The sequence below is a fragment of the Phlebotomus papatasi genome, chromosome 3 (genome assembly GCF_024763615.1).
Source record: "Phlebotomus papatasi isolate M1 chromosome 3, Ppap_2.1, whole genome shotgun sequence".
NCBI classification, from domain to species: domain Eukaryota; kingdom Metazoa; phylum Arthropoda; class Insecta; order Diptera; family Psychodidae; genus Phlebotomus; species Phlebotomus papatasi.
In genome coordinates this window covers 77,679,998-77,703,146 of record NC_077224.1, presented here as the reverse complement: position 1 = coordinate 77,703,146, position 23,149 = coordinate 77,679,998, and the positions used below count along the sequence as shown (strand labels likewise).

Sequence of the window (23,149 nt, the reverse complement as noted above, 5' to 3'; positions counted from 1 at the left end):
TGTACCGGTTTTGACGAGCACCATCTGTTTTAAGAAGTCCAATCGCTGTGCATGTTTTCAGCACAATCTTGATCATTTCATGCTTAAGCTGTGCATGTTTTCAAAACAATCTTAATCAAAATACCATTCTTCAAAATTTTGATTTTTTACTGTTGATCAACATTGACTACTACATTCCTTGAAAAGGAGAACTTCCACTTTTCCGTTTAACTTTTATTAAAAATAATTAAAATTTTACTGAATTTTCTAAATTAAACCTGTTAAACTCAAAATTAAACGTTAAATTTTTCAAGGAATATAGTACTCAATGATACTGATAAATAGTAAAAAAAATAAAATTTTTAAGAATGGGTTTTTTCTGAAAAACCATTTTCACATTTTTTCAAAAAAAAAAAAAAAGAAATGTTAAAAGACTATTACAAAAAAAAAGACTTGAACATATAATCCAAAATTTAGTAAATAGTTTTAAACAGAACAAAATTACCTTTCAAATAAAAACAGAGCAAGAAAAACATCTTAATCCGTTCCCGAGATAGAGCACTTTAAAATTTTCATTAACTCTTTCGTCTCCTTTGGGACTCTAGGTCCCCATGGAAACAACAATGTTTTTAGACTATCTAGAATCGATAAAAATCCGATTCTTTCGGATAATTACAAACTATAAGGATGTCTAAATCTAGGATATTTTTTGCAGGATCCTAATTAACTCCTGAACTTAGATATTTTTGGTCAAAAATCGTGAATTTTCGATTTTCTGCTTCCTTGCAGATATTGTGACTTTTTTGATATTTCTAGACCAGAATAAGGAAAAACCTCTCGGGGCCAATAAATATGATAACTAACAATTACAGATTGCATAAATTCGAAAAACAATTTTTTCTTAAATTTTCAAAAAACTTGTTCACACTTAACCAATGAATTAAGTAATGAACCAATTCATTACTAAATGCAAGAAACAGTTTTGCCTAGATTACAGGCGTAAATGCAAAAATCGTTAAAGTTCCATGCCTACAAAGTTCCCTTTCTTTATATTCTTCCGAAATTAGGTTGTTGAGGAAGAAGACAGTATTCAGTATGAATCTCCAAGAGTGATTCCGGGAAAGTTCTACTTTGCGGAACACTTTGATGATCGTGATGCATTTGGCAAGAAATGGGTAAAGTCACAGGCAAAGAAGGACAATACAGCTGATGAGATTGCAAAGTATGATGGTGTTTGGGAAGTTGAAGCACCACAGCGTCCAATTCTCAAGCAAGATTTGGGCTTGGTGCTGAAATCAAAGGCCAAACATGCGGCAATTGCGTCGCGTCTCACTAAACCCTTTGTGTTCACGGACAAACCTCTGGTTGTTCAGTATGAAGTCACACTGCAGGAAGGACAGGAGTGTGGCGGTGCCTATATTAAACTTCTCTCAGCCGGAAAGGAGACCACGGATCTCTCGCAGGTTTGACATTATACAATGTTTTATGATATTGCGCTTTTTGCCAGGGTGAGATTATATCTCATATTTTCCATGTTTTGCAGTTTCAAGACAAAACGCCCTATACAATTATGTTTGGCCCGGACAAGTGTGGAAATGACATAAAGCTCCACTTCATATTCCGACACGTTAATCCACTTAATGGTACCATCACTGAGAAACACTGCCGCAAGTCAAAGTGAGTATTTCATCATTATTCTATTCTATATTGCATTATTTTTCCTTTTATTCTGTGTTGGTCATGTTGGGTGAATTTGCAGTGAAAGAGAAATGTTTGCAAGTTGGACTTGTATATACAAGTTTTCATAATTAGATGAAAAAAAGGCACATTTAAGCTTTCTTGCAAGCGCATCAAAAAGTTGATTGGATCGAATGAATTTTAGAATTGGAATAAGGTTTATCAACTTCGCCAAATTTCCACATTTACCGATTTATAACCGATTTAAAGTATTGCTAAGTCCTTTAATAATTCTGAATTAAAAATCAGTTACCGCATCAAATCTATTACAAAACCTGTTAGAGTTTATTCAGGATGCAAAATCTTTGAAAAAAATTTAAATCAATTAACCCATTCCTTACCATGGTATTACACATCATACGCAAATTGAGTGATTTTAGATGATTTATTCCTGGGCAACTGATATTCGAATTGCTGTCAGAAATGGATTTTTAGTTACTTTAGTTCTTCAATTACTTGGAAAAAATAGCCCGACAGAGATGAAAATACATTTTATTGTTCTTTTCTCGTTTCGCGAAAAGTCATGCAAAATTTTTGTTCAAAATGACGAACGGAAAATTTGACATCTCGTCGAATTTGTTAAAATTGGCCTTCATCCTCTTTCCTGATTTGAGTTCTCATTGCCAATTTGTTTTCTTGGGCAGTTACTCTATCTAAATCAATAGAGTTTGTAATGGATATAGTAAGATGGGGTAACTGGATCGTTTTCCGTAGAGTGCTACTTAAACGCTAGTTTTTGGACTGATGAAATTCTTTTTTACTTCTTCTAAATCCATAGAATTATTCACTGTTTCATTAAGAAACATAATATAAAGAAAAAATTATCAAAAATATTAAAGAAAATTTATAAAATAATGATACTACTGAAGCAAGTTACAATGCACTAAGTGGGTCGCCTTTTCGCTAATTGGATGAAATGGTCTTCTAATTGGATCACTCAATTTACAAGCATATTAAAACAAGAAAATAATTTTTTATTACATTTTTAAAATTTTTATTAGATTATTTAATTTAATATTTAATGTGAAAGGCAATCTTTGGTGTAATATCAGTTTTATGAACAACAATCGGAGGAACAAGTTGGCCAGTTGCAGACACCATGAAGAGTGCTGTGGCACATTCCTTCGGTCTAGAATTTTTAAAAGCTGGCACAACACGTTACAGTAATTCTGTAACAGTATGACAATGTCATATGACCAATTTTAAAAGTTTTATGTGGTAAATTTGGACAAATTGATTGAAAATCAGATTAATATCAGTTACTGAGAAGTGACAGCTTCATAGAGCTCCTTCCTTGGAATAACCATTCGATGTTGACTGTATTTTAACGTTTTCGTGCTTCCGAATTTACTACGAAAATTTGTCATATGACATTGTCATATCGTTACAGAATCTCCCTACAGGTCGCCGTTTTTTCCTGTTATAATCCAGCGACGAGATCTTTCTTTCTAAAAAGAGTTTTCTCAAATGATTTTTTAAAAGCACAATAATCGTTAAGAAGAGAAATAACTGTGATAAAGTTGAAAAGGAAGGAATTTTCTATAAAATTATGTCAAGTATTGCATTTAAGAAAGTTTGTAATCAAACGAATTAAAATTCAATCTGTGAAATCTAATAATTTTTTTTCAAGGTTAAAAGGAAAAAGGGCTTTTTGGCAGAATATTTCACAAGTGAATGGGACGAATTTGAGTTCATTAGAAAGGTCTTGCAATCCTTGATTAATCTGTATCGGTTCTGACCGGTTCTGAACAAAAAAATAAAAGGAAAACGGGTATTAACTGATTTCTAATTTTAATCATAAATCTAAATTCGACCAAGTCTAAATTCAACCAAATCTAAATTCAATCATATTAATTCTATATGCATTTTTGACAAATTTTGAGGTAAATCAAAGGTTAAATTCTTGAAAATAATCAGTCACAACTGATTACTGGTTACAGTCTACTTAATTTGTCGATTGCCTGGTTAATTGTAAAAATTCAGCCATGACCAAAATTAATTATCTTGTACAACACTCCATTTTATATTAATCCGGAACACTTACCCTTTTAAGCAGTGAGGTAATATTTTATAAAGTATATTAATCAGTAACCAGCCAAAAACTTATGTTACGATTGTGAATTACTTCTCAGGTAAACTCTGAATTGATTTAAAACTGTTGTGTACGGGAAAGTGCTCTTGCTTCGTAAGATCCCCATTATTATAATGACTAAATTTTTCCTATGTTTATTAATAAATGTGACTCATCGCACCTATATTTAAAAAAAATAGGGGATATTGCCCAGTTTTTAAAATATATTGCGGAGTCACATTTATTGAGAAAACATAAGAAAAATATAGTCATTACGAAGCATAAGATCGTACGAGGTATGGGCACTTTCCTCTACCAGTTAAAAGAAAAATGACTAAATGGACATTGCGGGTTCGTTTTAGCAGATACTATTTTTTTTCATTTGATATCGCTCAACTTTCTTCAATCAAAACAAGAAATGCGAAGCTAGTTTTTAGAGAATAAAAGTAATGAGTTTGTCACTCGACAAAAACGTCCGTTTCAGTGGAGAAGTTTGTGTTTTAAAAGTGTTTTCTTTTGAAATGTTCATTTATGGGGGGGGGGGCATCGAAGACCGGTAGTCGATATCTCTTACCGCTTGATCTCCAGCGCGGGAACAAACTCAAGGTCAAGTAAAAAATTATTCAAAAATCGGTACATAACCGGTTCATTACCGATACAGACCGATGCAGTCGGGTTCAGAATTTCAATACCTTTCCAAAAAATTCAAATTTATCCAAATCGATTAAAAAATAGACGCTCCAAAGTGGTTTGACCACGCCCCTGGCAAGTTGCCTGAAATTTGAAGTCACTTTCTCATATTTCGATTTAAATTTATATGGGAACTTTTTTGCATTCGCGACCGTTAAGCTAAATATCTAAAAAGTGAGAAGTTTTTCCGTATTATAAGATACCTTTCTGTATGGAGGGATAAATATACTAAATTTTTGTTTAAATACATTTTTTCCTCGGAGTACTGTGAATTGGCTTCAAATAGCTCCATATAAAAAAAATTAACTTTCCACATGCTTGACCTTCAATAATTCAAGAAGGCGAATTTTCCAGTCATTGATATTTTTGGACGAAATGTTCGTCTGTACTAGGGTAAATGTCCTAATTCAAAAGCATTTCCAAACGCGTTAACTTTGACAGAAGATTCAATACATTATGTTCATATTTTTTTCTGAAGAGAATCACATAAATTTGCTCCTTGGCTCTTCTAGAATGTTACTGTTTAGTGAAAATTCTTTAGATATAATTTGAAAACTTCTTAAATACAAGAAAAATACGCGAGTGTAAAATGCTTCTATTGGAAACTAAATAATCCAATTGGAGACAATGCAAAGTTTCTAATTGGAGATAAACAGTGTAAGTGAAACCGCGACGAAAGGCTTCCAAAACCTTGTTGAGTTGCTCTTGAGTGCAGGATTTGTTCTTATTCCTGGTCTTTTCTCCTTTTCCATCTAAAACAATAAAAAAATCTCTCCAAAAAAATCATATTTCCGGGGTTTCCTATTGAAGCATTTGCAGACACTTCAGGAAACCCCTTTTTTTCACGAAATAGGTAATTATTTCTTTTGAAAACTTCACGTACCGTTAACAATAAAGATTAGCACTTAATTTAACTAAAATTAGCCAGAAATATGACATAAATGTTAAACAAAACGAATAAATAACAGTCACCTCATTGTGTTTTTCATTGGAAAACATGGTCAATCGATGAAAAATTCGATGGTGAAAAGCTACACTTTTAATTTTTCTGAGAAATTAACAAATTAAAATTTGTGAATATGAATGGATTTTCGCTTTATATGGAGCAAAATTAACAAGGTGGTATAAAAAATATATAAATATAATAATTTAGTACTGTATTTAGTGACGTTTCCATTTGGAATAGCGAAAAATTTCCATTTGGAGCAGGTTTTGAATTAGCTTAATTGACCCTACCTCCAAAACATATCCAAGAATAAATCGTAGGAACCGTTTTCGAAAAAAAAACAAAAAAAAACATGGTTTTGGAGGGGATGGTGAGGGGAAGGGGGAAAATAAAAATCATAATAATGTTCCTTGAGTTAAATTATGGGGGAGGGGGTCATCTGGAGATCGGCTGTTCGTGTTCGTATCTTTTACCCTTTCGCCTCTAGATGGGTCACAAGTTTACCGACAAAAAAAAAAAAAGAATATTAAAAAAAGATTGGTCATTTCCGGGTACTTGACAGATTCATTACCGCTTGCGAACGATGCAATCGTGTTGGAAATTTCAAGACCTTTCCAAAAAATCCAAATTTAACCCTTTAACGACGAGACAGTTTTCGTGGACCAAAAATCAGCAATAAAAATGAAACCAATGAACAAAACCAGTAAGGGCAGAATCACATTGACAGTAAAATGCTCACCGTCACCGTCAAAGCCCTCACCGTATTTTGTTGATTTACGTATTTTCATTGTAATTTTTACGCAAATTCTCAATTACCGTGTTACATTATCTCATACTCGGTGGCACTAGGTGAAAACAGTTTAAGAAAATTGAAGAAATAAAACGAAAATTCGATAAACGGTGAGCAAAAAAACTGTATGAAAAACTGTAGCAAAAAAATCCTACAGTTTTTTGTTTGCTTACCGTTTATCGCATTTTCGCTTTATTTATTCAATTTTCTTATACTATTTTCACCTAGTGCCACCGAGTATGAGACAAGGTAATATCGTAATGGAAAATTTGCGTAAGAATTGCAATGAAAATGCGTAAATCAACGAAATACGGTGAGAGTTTTGACGGTGACGGTGAGCATTTTACTGTCAATGTGATTCTGCCCTAAAAGGTCTTATATTTGGCCTTCGAAAAGCCAACAGAGTCTGATTTGGTGTATTTTTTGTCTCTATGAACGATAGAGACAAAAATAGCCTAACAATTTAAGTAATTGTTCTGACTATACTAATGAATGATAATTTTCAATCTAATGAAAAATATTATGTTTGAGTATTGTAGTTTCTTTTCACAAAACGGTTTTGCTTAAAAAAAATTGAAAGTATAAAAAATATTTAAAATTATTTTTCATTATGAGAATTTAAAAATTCGTCATTTTTGAGCTTAAAAATTTACAATATAGGAAATAGTTGGAGACTTCCAAAAAATATCCTTGATTCCTTTAACCTTCTACTTTGCAATTACGTACAAACAGAAGAAAAAAGTAACTTTAGGTAGTCAGGAAAAATTATATTCTTTATGGAACACCGGTGTTCCAATCGTCCTTAATGGGTTAACCAAATCGGTTGAAAAATAAATTAAATGTTTTTTACAGGGGGTCACCGTAGACCGGAACTTGATATCTCCTACCGTTTAAGCTCCAGAGCTATGACAAGTTGAAAAAAAGTGGATTATATTATATATCTGCTTTTTTCATCCAATTATATACATATCTAAGTAGATTGTATAATTTCTCTCTCTTTGAGTTCGACACGTAAAATTTTAATAATTATTCTTTTATCATGTCACTTTCTCAATAGGATTTTATTTGGTCTTTTTTACGATCTTATTCACCAACAGCTATATTTTTCTTATCAATGTTTTGCTTTCTTTTTTTATTGTTTTACTGTGATTTACTTCATTTGGTTTGTAGCCTAATTAGGGTCTTTATCAAATGAAATATTCGGTATATCTGACAGGTTGATGTCGTATGATTTCAGTGGCGTGTTCTCGAATTATTTATGAGTCAGAGTGATTATAGAGAAAAAAAAATTACAAATCCCTGTATCTGTCTTGTTCTAATTTGTACAGGGATCGCATTGAAGAGCCATTTAGAGATAAGCAACCTCATTTGTATCAATTGATTGTACGTCCTGATAATACCTTTGAAATCCGTGTGGATCATGCAATTGTCAATGAGGGATCTCTATTGACGGACTTTGCTCCTCCTGTCAATCCACCACGCGAAATTGATGATCCCACTGATATTAAACCAACTGATTGGGATGAACGTGAAAAAATCCCAGATCCAGATACTAAAAAGCCTGATGATTGGGATGAAGATGCTCCTCCACAGATTCCAGATGCCAGTGCATCGAAGCCCGAAGGATGGTTAGATGATGAGGATGAGATGATTTCGGATCCAAATGCTGTCAAGCCGGATGATTGGGATACTGATATGGATGGAGAGTGGGAGGCACCCTTGGTGCCAAATCCAATTTGCGAAAAGGCAGTAGGCTGTGGAGTGTGGAAGGCACCATTGATTCCAAATCCCAATTACAAAGGAAAATGGCGTGCACCGTTGATTGACAATCCTAATTATCAGGGAAAATGGGCACCGAAAAAAATAGCAAATCCTGATTTCTTTGAGGATCTCAATCCATTCAGGATGACTACAATAGCGGCTGTTGGCATTGAACTATGGTCAATGTCCAGTGATATCCTCTTTGACAATATTATCATCACAGATGATGCAGTGGCAGCTGATCAGTGGGCAGCTCAGTCATATGATCTGAAAAGGAAACAAATTGACCGGGAGGCGGTAAGTTAATTTAACACCACTTCATTTGCCATTCCAAAACTTCCCCTTCCTTCTCTCACTTCTCTGGCACATCAATCCAATTTTGTTCGGGAATTGTATGCTCTTTTGTGGTATTTCCATGGGAGCGAGAATAAGAGGGATGCTCCTTTTTGGGGAAATTGACAAGGCAATAGAATGGGTATAGTTTGTAGACTGACAGGGTTTTTCATTGAATTTGCTTATTTTAGGAAAATTTCTTGTTATCATTGAAATGTTTATTTCTGCGTATTTTTAGCTGAAAAAAAAAGAAATAACGAGGTCTTTTTATTTACAAAATTGAATAAAAAATGTAGAAAATCTAATGGGCAGCGCACAGAACTTGGTAATATCCTATTTGACATGTCAAAAAAATGTTTACAAAGCAAACATTTTTTTTAATGAAAGTTTTGTAAGTAATCTCATTTATCTTGCAAATGAGTTTTCAGAAATATTGTACAGTAAGTATCAAAAGTTTGTTGCCTCAGGTATGATCGGGAAACCAGATGCAAAAAATGATAGAAAAAATTACTTTTTCGAATTTTTCATTTTGCAAGTTAGTTGCCTGTAATCCATAGATATTATTTATATATTAAAAAAAAATTTATTTCATATAAAAAATTGTTGTTTTTCAAAAGTTGATCATTTTGTGATTCGTCAAAAGTTTGTTGCCTCATTTGAAAGGCAAATGGTGGGTTTGTAATGTTTCTAAAGTTGTCAATGGAAAATACATGTGTATAAAAGTATTGATAAATAACAAGAAATAATCTATTTTTTGATAATCTATAATTTAGGTTAAAAATTGCAAATTACAAAAAGCTAAAAGGAGGGAAATTTTCCAGATATACTGCCGGAATGAATCCGCGTCGTCAATTGTTTAATTTTATGGAAAATCTCTACAAAATATACATAAAATCGCCAAAATATATTGTGAAAAGATACGACCACATCTAAAAAACGTTACTGACAGACCTAAGTTTTCGACTCAGAAGGTCGATAACAGCATTATAAGTATCACTGATACTGATTCTATGATGTCTGCTCCAAAAATTTACAGGCAGTTGATTACTGATATGAGACAGGTCCCTACTGTTATAAAAATCAACTGAAAATGGTCAGAATAATTGGGAGACAAGCAATATTCCCAATATTCCATTGGTTAGCTAGTCTAATGTGGATAAAAGGTTGTAGTTTTACTTGTTAAACATGTTTCAGGTAAATCTACAACCTTTTATCCAGATTGATCTTGTTTACCAATGGAATAATGTAAACCACTCAAACATTCTTACCATTTTTTTTCAATATGGGCTTGTTTTTGTATCAGTAACCAACAGTCTTTCAATTCATGAAGCAGATATCATTGGGTCTCTATCAGAGACACTTACAATGTTGTAATCAACCCTCTAAATCGATACCCTAGGTCTGCCTGCATCTTTTTCAGATGTACTCGTACCTCATTACTATAATATTTGAATATTTTATGTATAATCTTTCGTGATTTTTTTTTATAAAATTTAGCAATTAACGACGCAGATTCATTCCGGCAATATCTTTGGACGATTTCCCACCTATTAACTCCGTCTAACATGCCATTTTGACCTAATTTATGAATTATCAAAAAAACAGATTATTTCTTGTTATTTATCACTATTCTTATACACAAGTACTTACCATATACAACTTTAGAAATGTCCAAATGCACCATTGACCTCTCAAGTGACATAAACTAAAAATATAGCCGGTGCATTTTAAGTTAGTTGCATGTTTTTGACCATTTTGACTAATTCTTCAAATGAGGCAACAAACTTTTGACGCATGAAAAATGAACAACTTTTGGAAAACAATTACACTGTGCAACGGTGATTTTGTCCCTGGGTTATCATGCTATTTTTTCAGTTGCTAAGGTCAAATGATTTACGAAAATACTTATCATTTTAATTTCATTTTGTTTTTACGCCTGGAATCTAGGCAAAACCGTTTTTGCCGTTTTTTGATACTTGGGTGTCTATATCTCCGATTCTGCTGAACCGATTTATTTCTCATTATGGAATAATTTGGTCTCCTTTACATGCCCGATAAATCCTCTGAACAGATGAAGTTCGTACAACTGACATCAGGGACGCTGTAGTCTCATAAATGTCAGAAAACATGAAAAAATCGAACTTTTTGTCAACTTTAATTAAAAATATCTCGAAAACTGGGACTGTCCCTAACAATCTGTTTTATGGGTTTGATAGAGAATTTTATTAGCTATATTTTCATCCATGTACAACTTTTCTCTCAGATTGTTTTTTAACCTCGAAATTGAGGTTAAAACGAAAATCGAGCACTTAGCCAATTAGAGATAATATTTATTATTTCACACTTTTCACAAATATTATCTTTAGTAACTATAGATTTCAGTCTTACTTCAATCTTAAAAAAAGTTATTACAAAAAAAAGGAATATTAATTGCATAATTTTAAATATTTCTTATTAAATTTATGTTTTATAAAGAATAAGCATCTAACTTTACGTTTTACATGCCAGTTATTCATGGAAAACTCTGCATTGAAGCCCTTTTTAAAATTCAATTTTTTATTATCCTTTGGAAGTTTTTCCTACAATTATCGGCTTTACCAATATGATTACATAATTTTCGTCGAAATAAATCTAAAACTAGTCCTAAATAAAACTATGAGAAACACAAAACTACTAGTTTGTTTTTTGAACTTGTAAGTGTTATTTTGTATATCACATAAGTTAAAGCTTTATACAAATTTCCAAGTAATAGAATAACAATTAAGTAATAAAAATAGCATACAAAAATCACCATATTATCGATATTCAAGCATTAAATATTATAATAAGGTCTTGTGTTGCCTAATCGGTAGGAAAAAAAAATTAACATCCGAAATTGTGAAGATTTTCTCTAGTTGGCTAAGTGCGCGATTTTTGTTTAAACCTCAATTTCGAGGTTTAAAAACAATCTTAGTGAAAAATTGCACATGGATGAAAATGTAGCTAATAAAATTCTCTATCAAACCCACAAAACAGATTGTTAGGGACAGACCTAGTTTTCGAGATATTTTTGATTAAAGTTGCTAAAAAGTTCGATTTTTTCATGTTTTCTGACATTTATGAGACTACAGCGCCCCTGATGTCAGTTGTACGAACTTCATCTGTCCAATGGATTATCGGGTGTGTAAAGGAGAACAAGTGAGTGCAAATAAAAATATAAAAGTTACCATACAATGCATCCCTGGGCATATAAATATTAAAGGAAATGAGAGAGCTGATAAAGCAGCGAAGGAAGCAACGAAGGATGGGATAAATATCAAATGTAGCTTAAATAGAAAAAAGGTGGACAGAACAAGAAAAGAATTCATGTGGAAAAAATGGACAAATTTGTGGAAATAAAATTGTGGAACTAACGGAAAATTCAACCATGAAATCAGACAGGGAATATTAGAAAAAAAACTATGGTTCAAAAATATGAATTTAAGAAGTGATCGAATAGAAATAATCCAAAGGATTAGAAGTGGACATTGCTGTGACAAGAAGTTTCTAAAACTAATAAAAAAAGAGGACACAGAATTATACGATAAGTGCGAAGCCGTGGAAGATATAAATCACATAGTGATCCAATGCAGAAAATTTAATGAGTTAAGAGAAAACTATAAGTGCATTAATAATGAAAAAGTGAACAAAAAAAATCTTCTTAAAATAGCAAACGAAGAAATATATAAAGAGATCTACAAATATATCAAAGAAATAAAAGTGAGCATATAATAATTCAAAAACTGTGATCGTATAACAATAATAAGTGATATAAAAAAAGTGATAATAAATAAGTGATAAATTAAGAATATAAATAAAATAAAATAGTGAAATCGAGTGAAGTACATATAATAACGGAAAGTTTAAATTTGAACTAAGTGAACAAAAGTGGCTATATGGACCCGAGTGAATCCGACAGCCTTACATAAAATAGAAGAAGAAGAAGAAAGGAGAACAAATGTTCCCATATTAAGAAATAAATCGGTTCAGCAGAATCGGAGATATAGGCACCCAAGTATCAAAAAACGGCAAAAATGGTTTTGCCTAGCTTCCAGGCGTAAAATCCAAATGAAATCAAAATGATAAGTATTTTCGTAAATCATTTGACCCTAGTAATAGAAAAAATAGCATGAGAACCCAGGGACAAAAAAAAGTTTAAAATTGTTTACTTTGAAATATTTTGCAAATATGGTGCGAAACTTTAGAAACATGAAATTTTCTTTAGGGAAACTTTAAAAATGTTTTATGATACTTAAGAAATCTAGAAAAAGTTTCCGAGACACTGCCGAAAAGTGTCGCAAAACTTTGGAAACCTTTTGTAAATGTATTGCAAAACTTTAGAAACCTGAAATTTTTCGGAAAACTTATACAAATTGTTTATAATTTTGTAAAAATTGTTTTATAAGTATTTTACAAAACTTTTCGAAGTCGAGACATTCTTTGCAAATTTTGTAAATAACCTCGTGTAAAATATGTGACTCAGAAAAGAATAGAGCTTGAAAGTAGCAAAATTGTCAAAAGTTTCAAATGAAGTTTCCCACCTTAGTAAGTATGTCATTTTATTTAAAAGTATAAAAAGTTGCTCTCGTTTTCTGCATATTCTTCATTTAAAACTTTTTCTATGTATACACCTTTGATTCATTGACATGATAAAATCACATCGATATAAAAGGTGAAATAGAGAAAATGGTAGAAAAAGGGGTGAAATGATGAATAAAAAAAAATAGAGAAAAACAAATTGCGCTCTAAAAATGTGTCAAAACATTGAGTATTTATAGTTCTTTTATACAAAATGGTATACATTGAGGGACCTCTCGCACATTGGGCACTCATAGAGGATAATCACATGAAATTTTCTCTCTGTTCCAATATCCATTTGTTTTTTTTTTATTTCGTGTATTTTTTTTCTGTGCAAATTCACATTTTTGATTGAAAAACCATCCCTCGAATTGATGATGATGGTGGAAAAATGTTGGAAAAACATACGGACATACAGGGAACACTATGGGATCGTGCAATGAAGTCGATGAATTACAAGCCAGGATGGTGGATTATGTACTGCCTATTATATATACTGATTATTATATACTGCCTAATACCAATTTCCATTTACGGATGGTACCTCTCTCGGCGTTATTCAGCATCAGATTCAGAGGTACAATTTTCTATCAAAGCTGAACACATTTCTTTTGCATTAGGCTTGGGTATATATGAGTGTTTTTCTCCCAATTTGCCATTGCTATATTGGAAATTTTGCATTTAACAGCTCCTGTGTATGCGAGGTAAAAATGAGGATAGCTCAAAGGTAAAATATTCTCATGTCGTCGCGTTGGTTGAAATTTCAAACGATATACAGTATATACCTATATATTTAAGTCATATTAGTTGCTAGTTTATGGGCTTGAAAAATTGATTTCTTGGCTGTATTTGAGGTTTTTTTAATCTGTAGAAAAATACAGTTATTTTTGCATAGGGGAACCTGGGGTAAAATGTGACAAGAATTCCAAGGATCTTATTATCTATCAAGGATCTTAAAGAGATCAAGAAGATATTACGTCATGTACCTCTTGAACCTTCAAAGTTAAAAAGGATTCGAATAAGAAAAGAGACATTTAAAATAATTAAATTTCCATTCTTTTTAAAATACTTTTTAATGAAGTTTACGTTCTAAGACAGAAAAAATCAGTTGAATTTTTTTTAGTTGATTTCCAAAGTTTGAAATGATCATCACAGTAATTTTCCATTGTGAAACAAATTGTGGAATGAACGGTTGGGCATTATTCTCTTGAGTAGAATCCATGCCCAAAGTATACATTGTATATTTTTTTTAAAATAGGAATTAAGTCATTGGACTTAACTTCCCCTCATGCCATTTTTCTAACTTCATCAAAAAATTAGCTGAATATATATAAAGTGCTGTGCAAAACTATATCCGCACCTCAGAATTTCTTGCTCTGACACAATATTGCAAATATATATTTGTCTTTCACTTTTCTTTAGAGTAACTTATTGCAAACTAATCATATATTTATATAATAATATATTTCAAATAAGAAAAATTTCAACGATTTTGCTCTGTTCAAAACTATATCCGGACCCCGTTTTTTCATATATGGCAGCCCTACTTCCGGTCAAATGTCATTGTTTCTTTAGTAATATATGTCAGTGAAAAGTTTAGTGACAATGCCTCGTGGAAAAATACTGAACGATTTCGAAATAAGGCAAATAATTGCCTACAAATAGGCGAAACTCTCAAATCGAGAAATTGCGAGGCGATTGATCCGGGATGAAGGTACAGTCCGCCATTTTTTGAAGGATCCTGACGGATTATGATCAACAACGCCATCATGGAAGAAAAAAACTCATTTCTCAACGCACTGAAAGGAACATATTGCGCCTAGTATCAAACAGTGCTCGAAGTTGCAATGCAATTAATGCCGAACTTGGCCTGAATGTATCACGGTCCACAGTTTGGAGGGCTATTAAACGATCGCCAAACATTGTCAGATCCAGGATGATCTCTGCTCTGCGCTTCAAGCCTTAACACATCGCAGCGCACTTGCAATTCACAAGAGCAAACCTACAACAAGATTGGTCCAAGATAAACCATTTCCGAAAAACCCTTTTATTCCCTTTTATTCCCAGATTATTTTTTCCGATGAGAAAAAGTTTAATTTAGACGGCCCCGATGGGTATAATTTCTATTGGTGTGATCTCCGAAAAGAGCCAGTGTATTTCAGCAAGCTTGGAGTCGAATCGATCATAGTCTGGGGCGCGTTCTGCTCTGATAGAACACTCCAGCTCAGACTCACTACACACAAAATGAAAAGTAGGGACTACATTGTAGTCATTCGAGATAATCTCATTCTTTTCTTGACACAAGAACGTCGTGATGGATACATTTTTAAACAAGATAATGCCAGAGTGCATGTGAGTTCCGATACCCTCGACTGGCTTGATGCCCAAAATATTCGAGTTTTGCCATGGTCGGCATGCTCCCCGGATCTGAATCCAGTGGAGAACTTGTGGGACATACTAGTCAGGACTGTATACGCAGAAAATCGCTGCTACGACAATGTTCGAGAGCTTACGGCTGCGGTTTTCCAGGCATGGGCCAATATCGATCAAAACACGATCACTAGACTCATCACAACAATGCCCAACGGCATTTTTGAGCTTATTGAGAAAAAAGGAAAGGCAATTAGCTATTAGCATCTGTGTTCATCGGTTTTTATTCGATTCGTAACTACTTAACTCCCAATAAATGAAAGTACGTATATGGCTTTGAACAAGTAATTTTTTACTAATTTTTTGAAATCATGCCCAGAATTAAGAGAAAATAAATAAATATAATTGAAATTTTCTTTTTAACTTTTTATTTTACATTTTTATTCATTCTGCACCGTAAAAAATAAAAAAAAAATTAAATTTTAAACTAGATAACTTGATTTATTGGGGTGCGGATATAGTTTTGCACAGCACTTTATAAATACAGATTGCAAATAAAACAGGAGTATATATAAAAAAGAAGAGGGCATTTAAAAATATGGTAATTTAATAAATCATAATTTTAATTAATTATTTGGCCAAATCGTGTGAAAATTAGGCTCTTTTGCCCTTAACTAATTCAGGATAGCGATTTAACGAGTGAAAAGTGTCTAAGGGCGAAATATTCAACTGCACTAACAACAAAATATATCTTAAAATCTTGGAAAAAATTTGGACAATTTTTTTTTTAAAGTTAGAAAAACTTCATCTTTCACGGATTTCAGCGGATAGCCAACGAAAAAACGGGGGATTAAAGAGACTCTCTTACCTTTTGAATTTTATATGGGTCAAAAGACTGAAAAAGTGCGAAAAACAATATTTTAAAAATGCAGTTATTAGCGTTACTTTCCCGATTCATCACCGATTGTGGTATAGTCGGGTTAAGGAATACAAGACCTTTCAAACAAATCTAAATTTAACTAAATCCGTTGAAAATTAGACCCTCCAGGGTGGTTTACCTTTGACCTTGAATAATTCAAGATGGAGAATTTTCCGGTGATAGGTGTCTAAGGACGAAATGCTCAGCTAGACTACCTCCAAAACATATCCGAAAATGAACGAAATCGCCAAGTCCAATTTCAATGCTCTGAATAATCAGAGAATGCGATTAGACTTTTGTACAATCTGATGAAATTTTCGTTGAATAAATTTTATATTTTGAAAAAAAAAAACTGAATTTAAAAGTGATAGAATTCAGAAAAATCAACAAAAAAAATGTAAATTTTTAGTGATTAAGCTTTGCATTTTGAAAAAAAAAATCATGTTATATTAAAAATGGGGGATGGGTTAAGTTTCTCAAATGAAAAGTAAACCAGAAATTCTGATGTTAATAATAATAAAGTGATGAAATTCATTATATTTAAAGATCTTATAATCGACTTTTAAACAAAGAATAAAGGCCGAAATGGTCCAATATTTCGGCACGAATGAGATCTGTACCACTGAATAGATATTAGCAAAGGTAACAACTTTTGTTCTGGGACCAACGCCAAAGGATGTAGGAAAAGCATTAGATCATTATGTTTAAGAAATTGGACGATTGTCTTACAAAAATCCTTTTAGACAATAATGGTTTATCTTATGTTGCTTGTTTTAAAGAACAATTTGTGAAGGAGGTTCTCAAGGAAGATTTTCCTAGAACAACCCATCTTTATTTCTTCATTTTCCTTGCCATTTTCTAGATCTGCCTAATAAATCTTTGAACATCTTTCAAATTCAATAATATGTCCTTAAAAAAAGAGTTAAAGCCTCTGAAGATCGAAGGGTCCTAAAAGATACCGTTCTTAAAATACTTTGAATAATAAGTACAAAGTACAGAGTAAAAATATTTTCAGTAAGCCATTATTCTTTGAATTTTTTGTTGAAATTCTTTTGGTAACGGCACCTTTTTAAATAACGCAGAACTTTTAATGGAATTAAATGATTTTCGTGGATATTTGAGGAGAATCTGGATAAATACAACGAAAATGGAGAGATAGGGATATGATTTCTTCTAGAAAAAGGTTTCATAAAAGGTTTTTTCTTCCAAAAAAAAAACAAGTTTTATAAAATAGTCATACATCGATTTTGAGCCGAATTCATTAAGGTCATTTTCATTAAGATTTTCGAGAAATAAATTATTAAAATTATAATTTTTTTAAGCATATCGTGAATTTCCTAAAGACTAACGGTCCTTTTTGACTTGGGTCTCGGTAAATTTTAAATCATGCAGCAATACCTACAAAATGGGCCTAGTCCTGTTTCTGGCGAAGGTTGCACCAGCTCCCATACATTTCTGCCCATTGTCCTTCACTGAGAAAAAAAGAGGGTGCGATTAACTTTTTTTCCTCATAATTTTAACACCTTTTAGGTGTAAAAATATATCAACATTTTTTAATGTTAATTTTACACCTTTTTTAAGGGTAAGATTAAGATGAAAACGGGTAACTTTAACCCCCAATACACCTAAAAAGTGTAATATTTACACCGATTTAGGATCAATACTGCAGGGTAAAATTAACATTTCCGGAATGTTATTTTAACTTTTTCGGATTTCTCTCAGTGTAAGTGCGAAGTTTTATTGGAGTGACTTTTTAAGGACATTAAGTTATGGTCTTATAATGCATTACTTGAAGGGTACTATAAGATGATAATGGAGAAGAAAAGGCTTCTCGAGTTTATAATTTAAAAAAATACAAGAAGGATTTCCTATTATATAGCTCTGTTCTGTCCTATATTTTTTGTTTGTGAAATTCGGAGAAAAAAAATCTCTCATTTAGCCACATATTGGTCTTTTGGCAATGAGATACCTTTGGAGCAAATAATCTGCGACAAAAGCTGTAGCCAGTGAATGAAGAGAGAAAAAATATAATTAATCCCTTATGTAGTTTGCTACTTAAATTAAATAATAATCCCTTTTTTCTCTTTCTCTCTATATCCTACCTCATTTCATTCCCATTCCCTTTATAATTCACTCCCATTTTATCCTCCAATTCCCCGTATGACGATGTAACAAAAAAAAAACTGCCACCCCAAATGTAGGAGACACTCGTAACTAGGCTAGTGAATTACACAAATGAAAATCCATGGATGTGGGGTGTTTACGTGGTTGTAGTAGGACTTCCACTATCAATAGCCATCTTCTTCCTCTGTAGCTCCAGCAAGGTAAGTCTCTTTTTGTTCACTTTAGCTTAAAATAGTACATTTTTGCCTCTTTTTTTCTGTATACCTTCTCTTTCCCATTCCATTTCAATGGGGACGATTTAAGTCTAATGAAAATATAAAAGGAGCAGACAGTCGTAGCAATAATTTTTTATTTCTTTCAAATTTACTCTATGTGCACAATGTGGAAGAAATTGGGAATGAGATACCAATTATATGTCATTTAGTTTGGGTTGTGAATTGTTTTATTTGAGAAAAGTTATTGCAGGGGATTTTTTTTTGGCCTAATTTAATTAATTTACTTGAAATTTCTTATGTGAAACTTCTTCAAGAATTGAACAAAATGCAGGGAAAAGAAGTTTATTGAAGATTATTTTTGTGAAGAAGATTTTTTCTAAGGATAGTGCATTTTTTTTAAACTTCAATCATGGTAAGAGTATTAACTTGCTAGAACGTCCGTAGGAAAGTTCATTAACGAAAATTTATTATTTAAAATTTTGAAATTGTATGCCAAAAAGGGTATCTTTATAGGTTATGTCAACTAATTTAGTTTAATATATACTGTTTAAAAAATCTATATAAATGATTCCTGCTCCTCAGATCTGAGAAGAATTATTAAATAATATTTTTTTAAATCAACATTACTTTCCAACATTATTTACAAGTTAGTTATTTATGTTTTCTGGCTCACAAACAATTCAAACCAATTCGTAAATCATCTTAAAATTTGCAAAGCATTCGTATAATCAATTAATTTGTTTCCGTTTATAACTGATTGGAATCGGTTACAGACTTACCCGGGATTCCAAGGCCTTTTCAACAAACCCCGTCAAATAATATCTGCAGATATCTTTAAGATTTCTGTAGAGAAAATCTACACCTCTACAGAATATCTGCAGATAATATCTGTAGATATTCTTACGAATTTTATTTGGGCTTGGGACAAAATTCGTCAGAATATTTCGGCAGATTTTCTGACGAATCTCTGACGAATTTCTGTAGATATTCTGCCGATTTTCTGTAGATTTTTTCTACATTCCAGACTTTCCAGACAAGATGTGTCAGAAGAGATGGAAAAATTTTTCACTGAAGTTTGCAAAATTCAATAGAGTTATTTTTTGTGATATCACGGTGTTTATATAAAATAAAGAATTCTGCGACGCCGTGTTACAAGTAGAGAAAAGTGAAGTGAAAACTTTAAGCAGAGTATCGACCTAAATTTCGTGTTTTTGTATCATTCGAATGGCGATTTTTAAAAAATTAGTATTTTTGCTCGCATCTTTTTACTTATTTAAAATGTTTAATCGGTAATGCTTGTTAAGCAGAACATACCATTTTCTTTATAACTCCTACAGTTTCTACATAAATCAACAATATTTTTGTGAAGTAATGGACACTATGCCGATTTTCTCGGCAGAAATTCTACCGAAAATCTGTAGATTTTCTCTGAATACACTGGAATATACCGTTAAAATTCAAAAAACCTCAGAGTAAAATCGGCAGGTAGAATAATGATTTGACGGGACCCAAACTTGTCCAAAACGGTAGAGAAATACGTTTTGCGGAGTCTTTTAAATTTTTAACCTAGAAAAATTCTTATCCGGAGTGATTCCCATCAAAAATAGTCTGCCGATTTCGTCACGATGTCGGCAGATGAGTTGATGGGTTTCAGGGACATTTTCGTATATTCAGAAAATGAAAAACAACGCGCAAAGTATTTTCGAGATTACTTAAAAATACTCGGTTTTGGGTAGAATATGAGAGCTTGAAAAATTCGAAAATCTATTTTAAGATCAAAAAAAGAGACTTTTTTACTTCTTATTACTTTCGCAAGGTGGCTAAAGTTACATCCTGTTGATCACTTTGATCTCTATGAGCAAAAAGCAATTAATTGACCGGTCAATTGTGCTTTCTTTGACAGTTCCATGCCTGTTCCACAGTGTTCGTGGAACACTGTGTAACATTCTCATTTTGAATTCAGTGTTCGAAAAATGTTCGAAATTTTATCGACCATTTTTGTCAGCTGATGTCAGGACAAATCAAATAAAAAAGTTTTTACCAATAAAACCCTTGTGAAACTTTCAAAAACTATTTAAAATGAGTAAAGACTTTAATGCAATTAAATTTTAGTATAAAATATATTTGAATAATGTGAACTACATTGCTTTTGAAGACTTGAAAATATTTCCCACCTTCGAAATTTTTTTACACTAGAGGCGCTGCACTCACAGTGAATTCCATATTCAAAAGCAATGATGGCGTCATATTGACATTTCCATTGCTTCTTCGAAATCGAAAAGCAATAGAAAGCAAAAGGCTGAGTCTGTTTACTATGAGTAAATATTTAGATGTAGAAAGTCCAAAACTGAGCCTTAAAATCGCTCTAATTAGAGTTTCGATTGTAAAAATTTGATTATATCATCAGGCATTGTGAAATAGTACAGATCTCCAGAATATTTAGTGCAACAATTAGGATAATGTTAGGGCGCTGACATCGAGAAATTGGTTTTCGAAATTTCGGTCTCGAAATTCACATTTTTGATTTCAATGAAATTTTAGGATCAATTCACTCTGGTCCAACTTATACGTATATAAGCCAAACCGACTCTGTTCAAGTTCACATATTAAAATTTGATACGTTTCACATTTTCATTAAGATTTTATGAGCGTTTACAGGCCGGAGTTTCTCCTAAAGAAAATACATTTGAAAATCGTTTTCGAAAATCAAAGAAAAACATTTTTAATCTCGCTTCGACCGTTTGGTGGCTAGGCTAAAGTATTTGCTTTTCGAATTTCGAAGTGTCTCGAGTGTTTAGGTCTAATGTCTACACGTGTCAGTGTGCAACTTGGAAACAATGAAGCCTCCGAATTATTAAATTTCGTTTTAACCACTGAGTAACTTTTTTAACAGCTCCTTAGTGTGATGTATTTAATAATTTTTTAGTTCGAAAATTTGAAATTCAGTTTGAATTTAAATTTTTCGAATACCAAAGAAAGCCAGGGTAAAATGAATGCCTTTTAAGAAGGGTATTCATATTTTTATAAAGAAGTTGTGCTAAGAGGGTTAAGAGCTATTAACATCCTTTTTAGTAACAGGTGGGATATGGAATTTGATAACCTCTAATAAATTAAAGAAAAACGTCATATTACTTGCGTTTTATTAAATATATTAAATAAATTTAAATATTTTGACAAAGCTACCAACAAGGAATCCCTGTGAAAGAGGTGTTCCTTCGACCCTATTTCGACCACACAGAATAAGAAACGAATAACTCTCAGTAGGAAAATTTTACAGGAGAGCGATTCGAGATTTTACATGCAGATTATAAGATTTTTGAGATTTAAAATGTCTATAACTTTGAAAATAAGTATCTTTCAAGTATAATATTCACAGGGAAGGTAGAGGGTATAAAGAAGTATCCAAAAAGCGAATAAAATGATTTTTGTAAAAAATCGAGTTGTTCGACTTATATTCTGAGTCGTCGATTTAGTTTTTAGCCAAGACACTGTTGGAGAATCAAACTCCGGCTGTGAGCACACAGCTTTTGTCTCTAAAGACTTCATGTGCCTTTTTAACTTCACCCATCATTTCAATGGTATCCGTATTTATGAGATGGCAGCTGCCAAATTGGGTGATTTTAAAATAACTTTTGATGAAAAATGTGTACATAAAAGGCAATAATTTCTTTCTAAGAAGGGTCATTTTTTTGTGTATTAATCTTGGTATCAGTGAAGAACAGCGTCAAAAAAATGTTAGACGCTAAATTAATTTCTTTCACAATTTACGGCGCAGACACAGAGAGTGAAAAAAAAACGTAAAATATAATTGGGGATAATTTCTTTCATCGTAATTTTTTACACTGATGAATTTATCATTTTCCCGTCTAATTATTCATTTGCACAGGTCGTTTTATATCTTTTCAAACACAATTTTCACTCTAATCTAGTTTTCTTCTTCTGCATTCGCACTCTCTTCGGAATGGTTTGAAAGTTTTTCTTCTAACTTTATTGTGGGGAATTTTGTGTGTGTAAGAGATAGATCAAAAAGAGAAATGTAGTGTAACTTATATGTATCCCCAGGGAATGACATTGATGAACGTGAAATTTTGGTGCAAGAACGTCTATATTTTGTAGAATATTACATAGCGAAAGTGTTACAGTAAAAAGGGATATGAGAAAAATAAGCATGATTGATTAGATTAGTATTTATTTGTGGTCAAACATTATCATCAATTTGTGTAATATTAAATTACGTGGAAAAAGTATCTATGTGAATGTTATATTGAATGATTGAATTGGATAAACAAATTTGGTATAGATCTTGCAAATGAGAAGCTTTAATTGACACAAATAACATCAACTGCAATGTTTGTGCAGAATTTTAGATACAAATATATAGTTCTCACAGGAAGATTCATTTTAATCGGCGGATCAAGATTCTGGATATTTGAGGTTATGTCATCCGTAAATGGCTTTATGTCATTAAAATCGGTTAGAGATAGATTCGGGAATATTTTACAGAGAAATGAAAATTTCAACCGAATTACAATAACAGCGTTTTCTATGATAAAGCTAAGAAGTTTATAAGCTATTTCATAATCCATTTTATCAACTTCACAAATTAGACGATTTCTGA

At 32.2% G+C, this 23,149-nt stretch overlaps 1 protein-coding gene across 1 annotated transcript in view; it reads left to right on the top strand.

The window, feature by feature from the left end:
• The window catches only part of LOC129805869 (calnexin-like), a 51,885-nt gene that overhangs the window by 10,491 nt on the left and 18,245 nt on the right, over positions 1-23,149 (top strand). The window contains exons 3-6 of the mRNA XM_055854093.1: positions 1,047-1,442; positions 1,523-1,656; positions 7,542-8,271; positions 18,394-18,516. Coding sequence (XP_055710068.1) covers positions 1,047-1,442; positions 1,523-1,656; positions 7,542-8,271; positions 18,394-18,516 — 1,383 coding nt within the window. The remainder of the gene's footprint in view (positions 1-1,046; positions 1,443-1,522; positions 1,657-7,541; positions 8,272-18,393; positions 18,517-23,149) is intronic.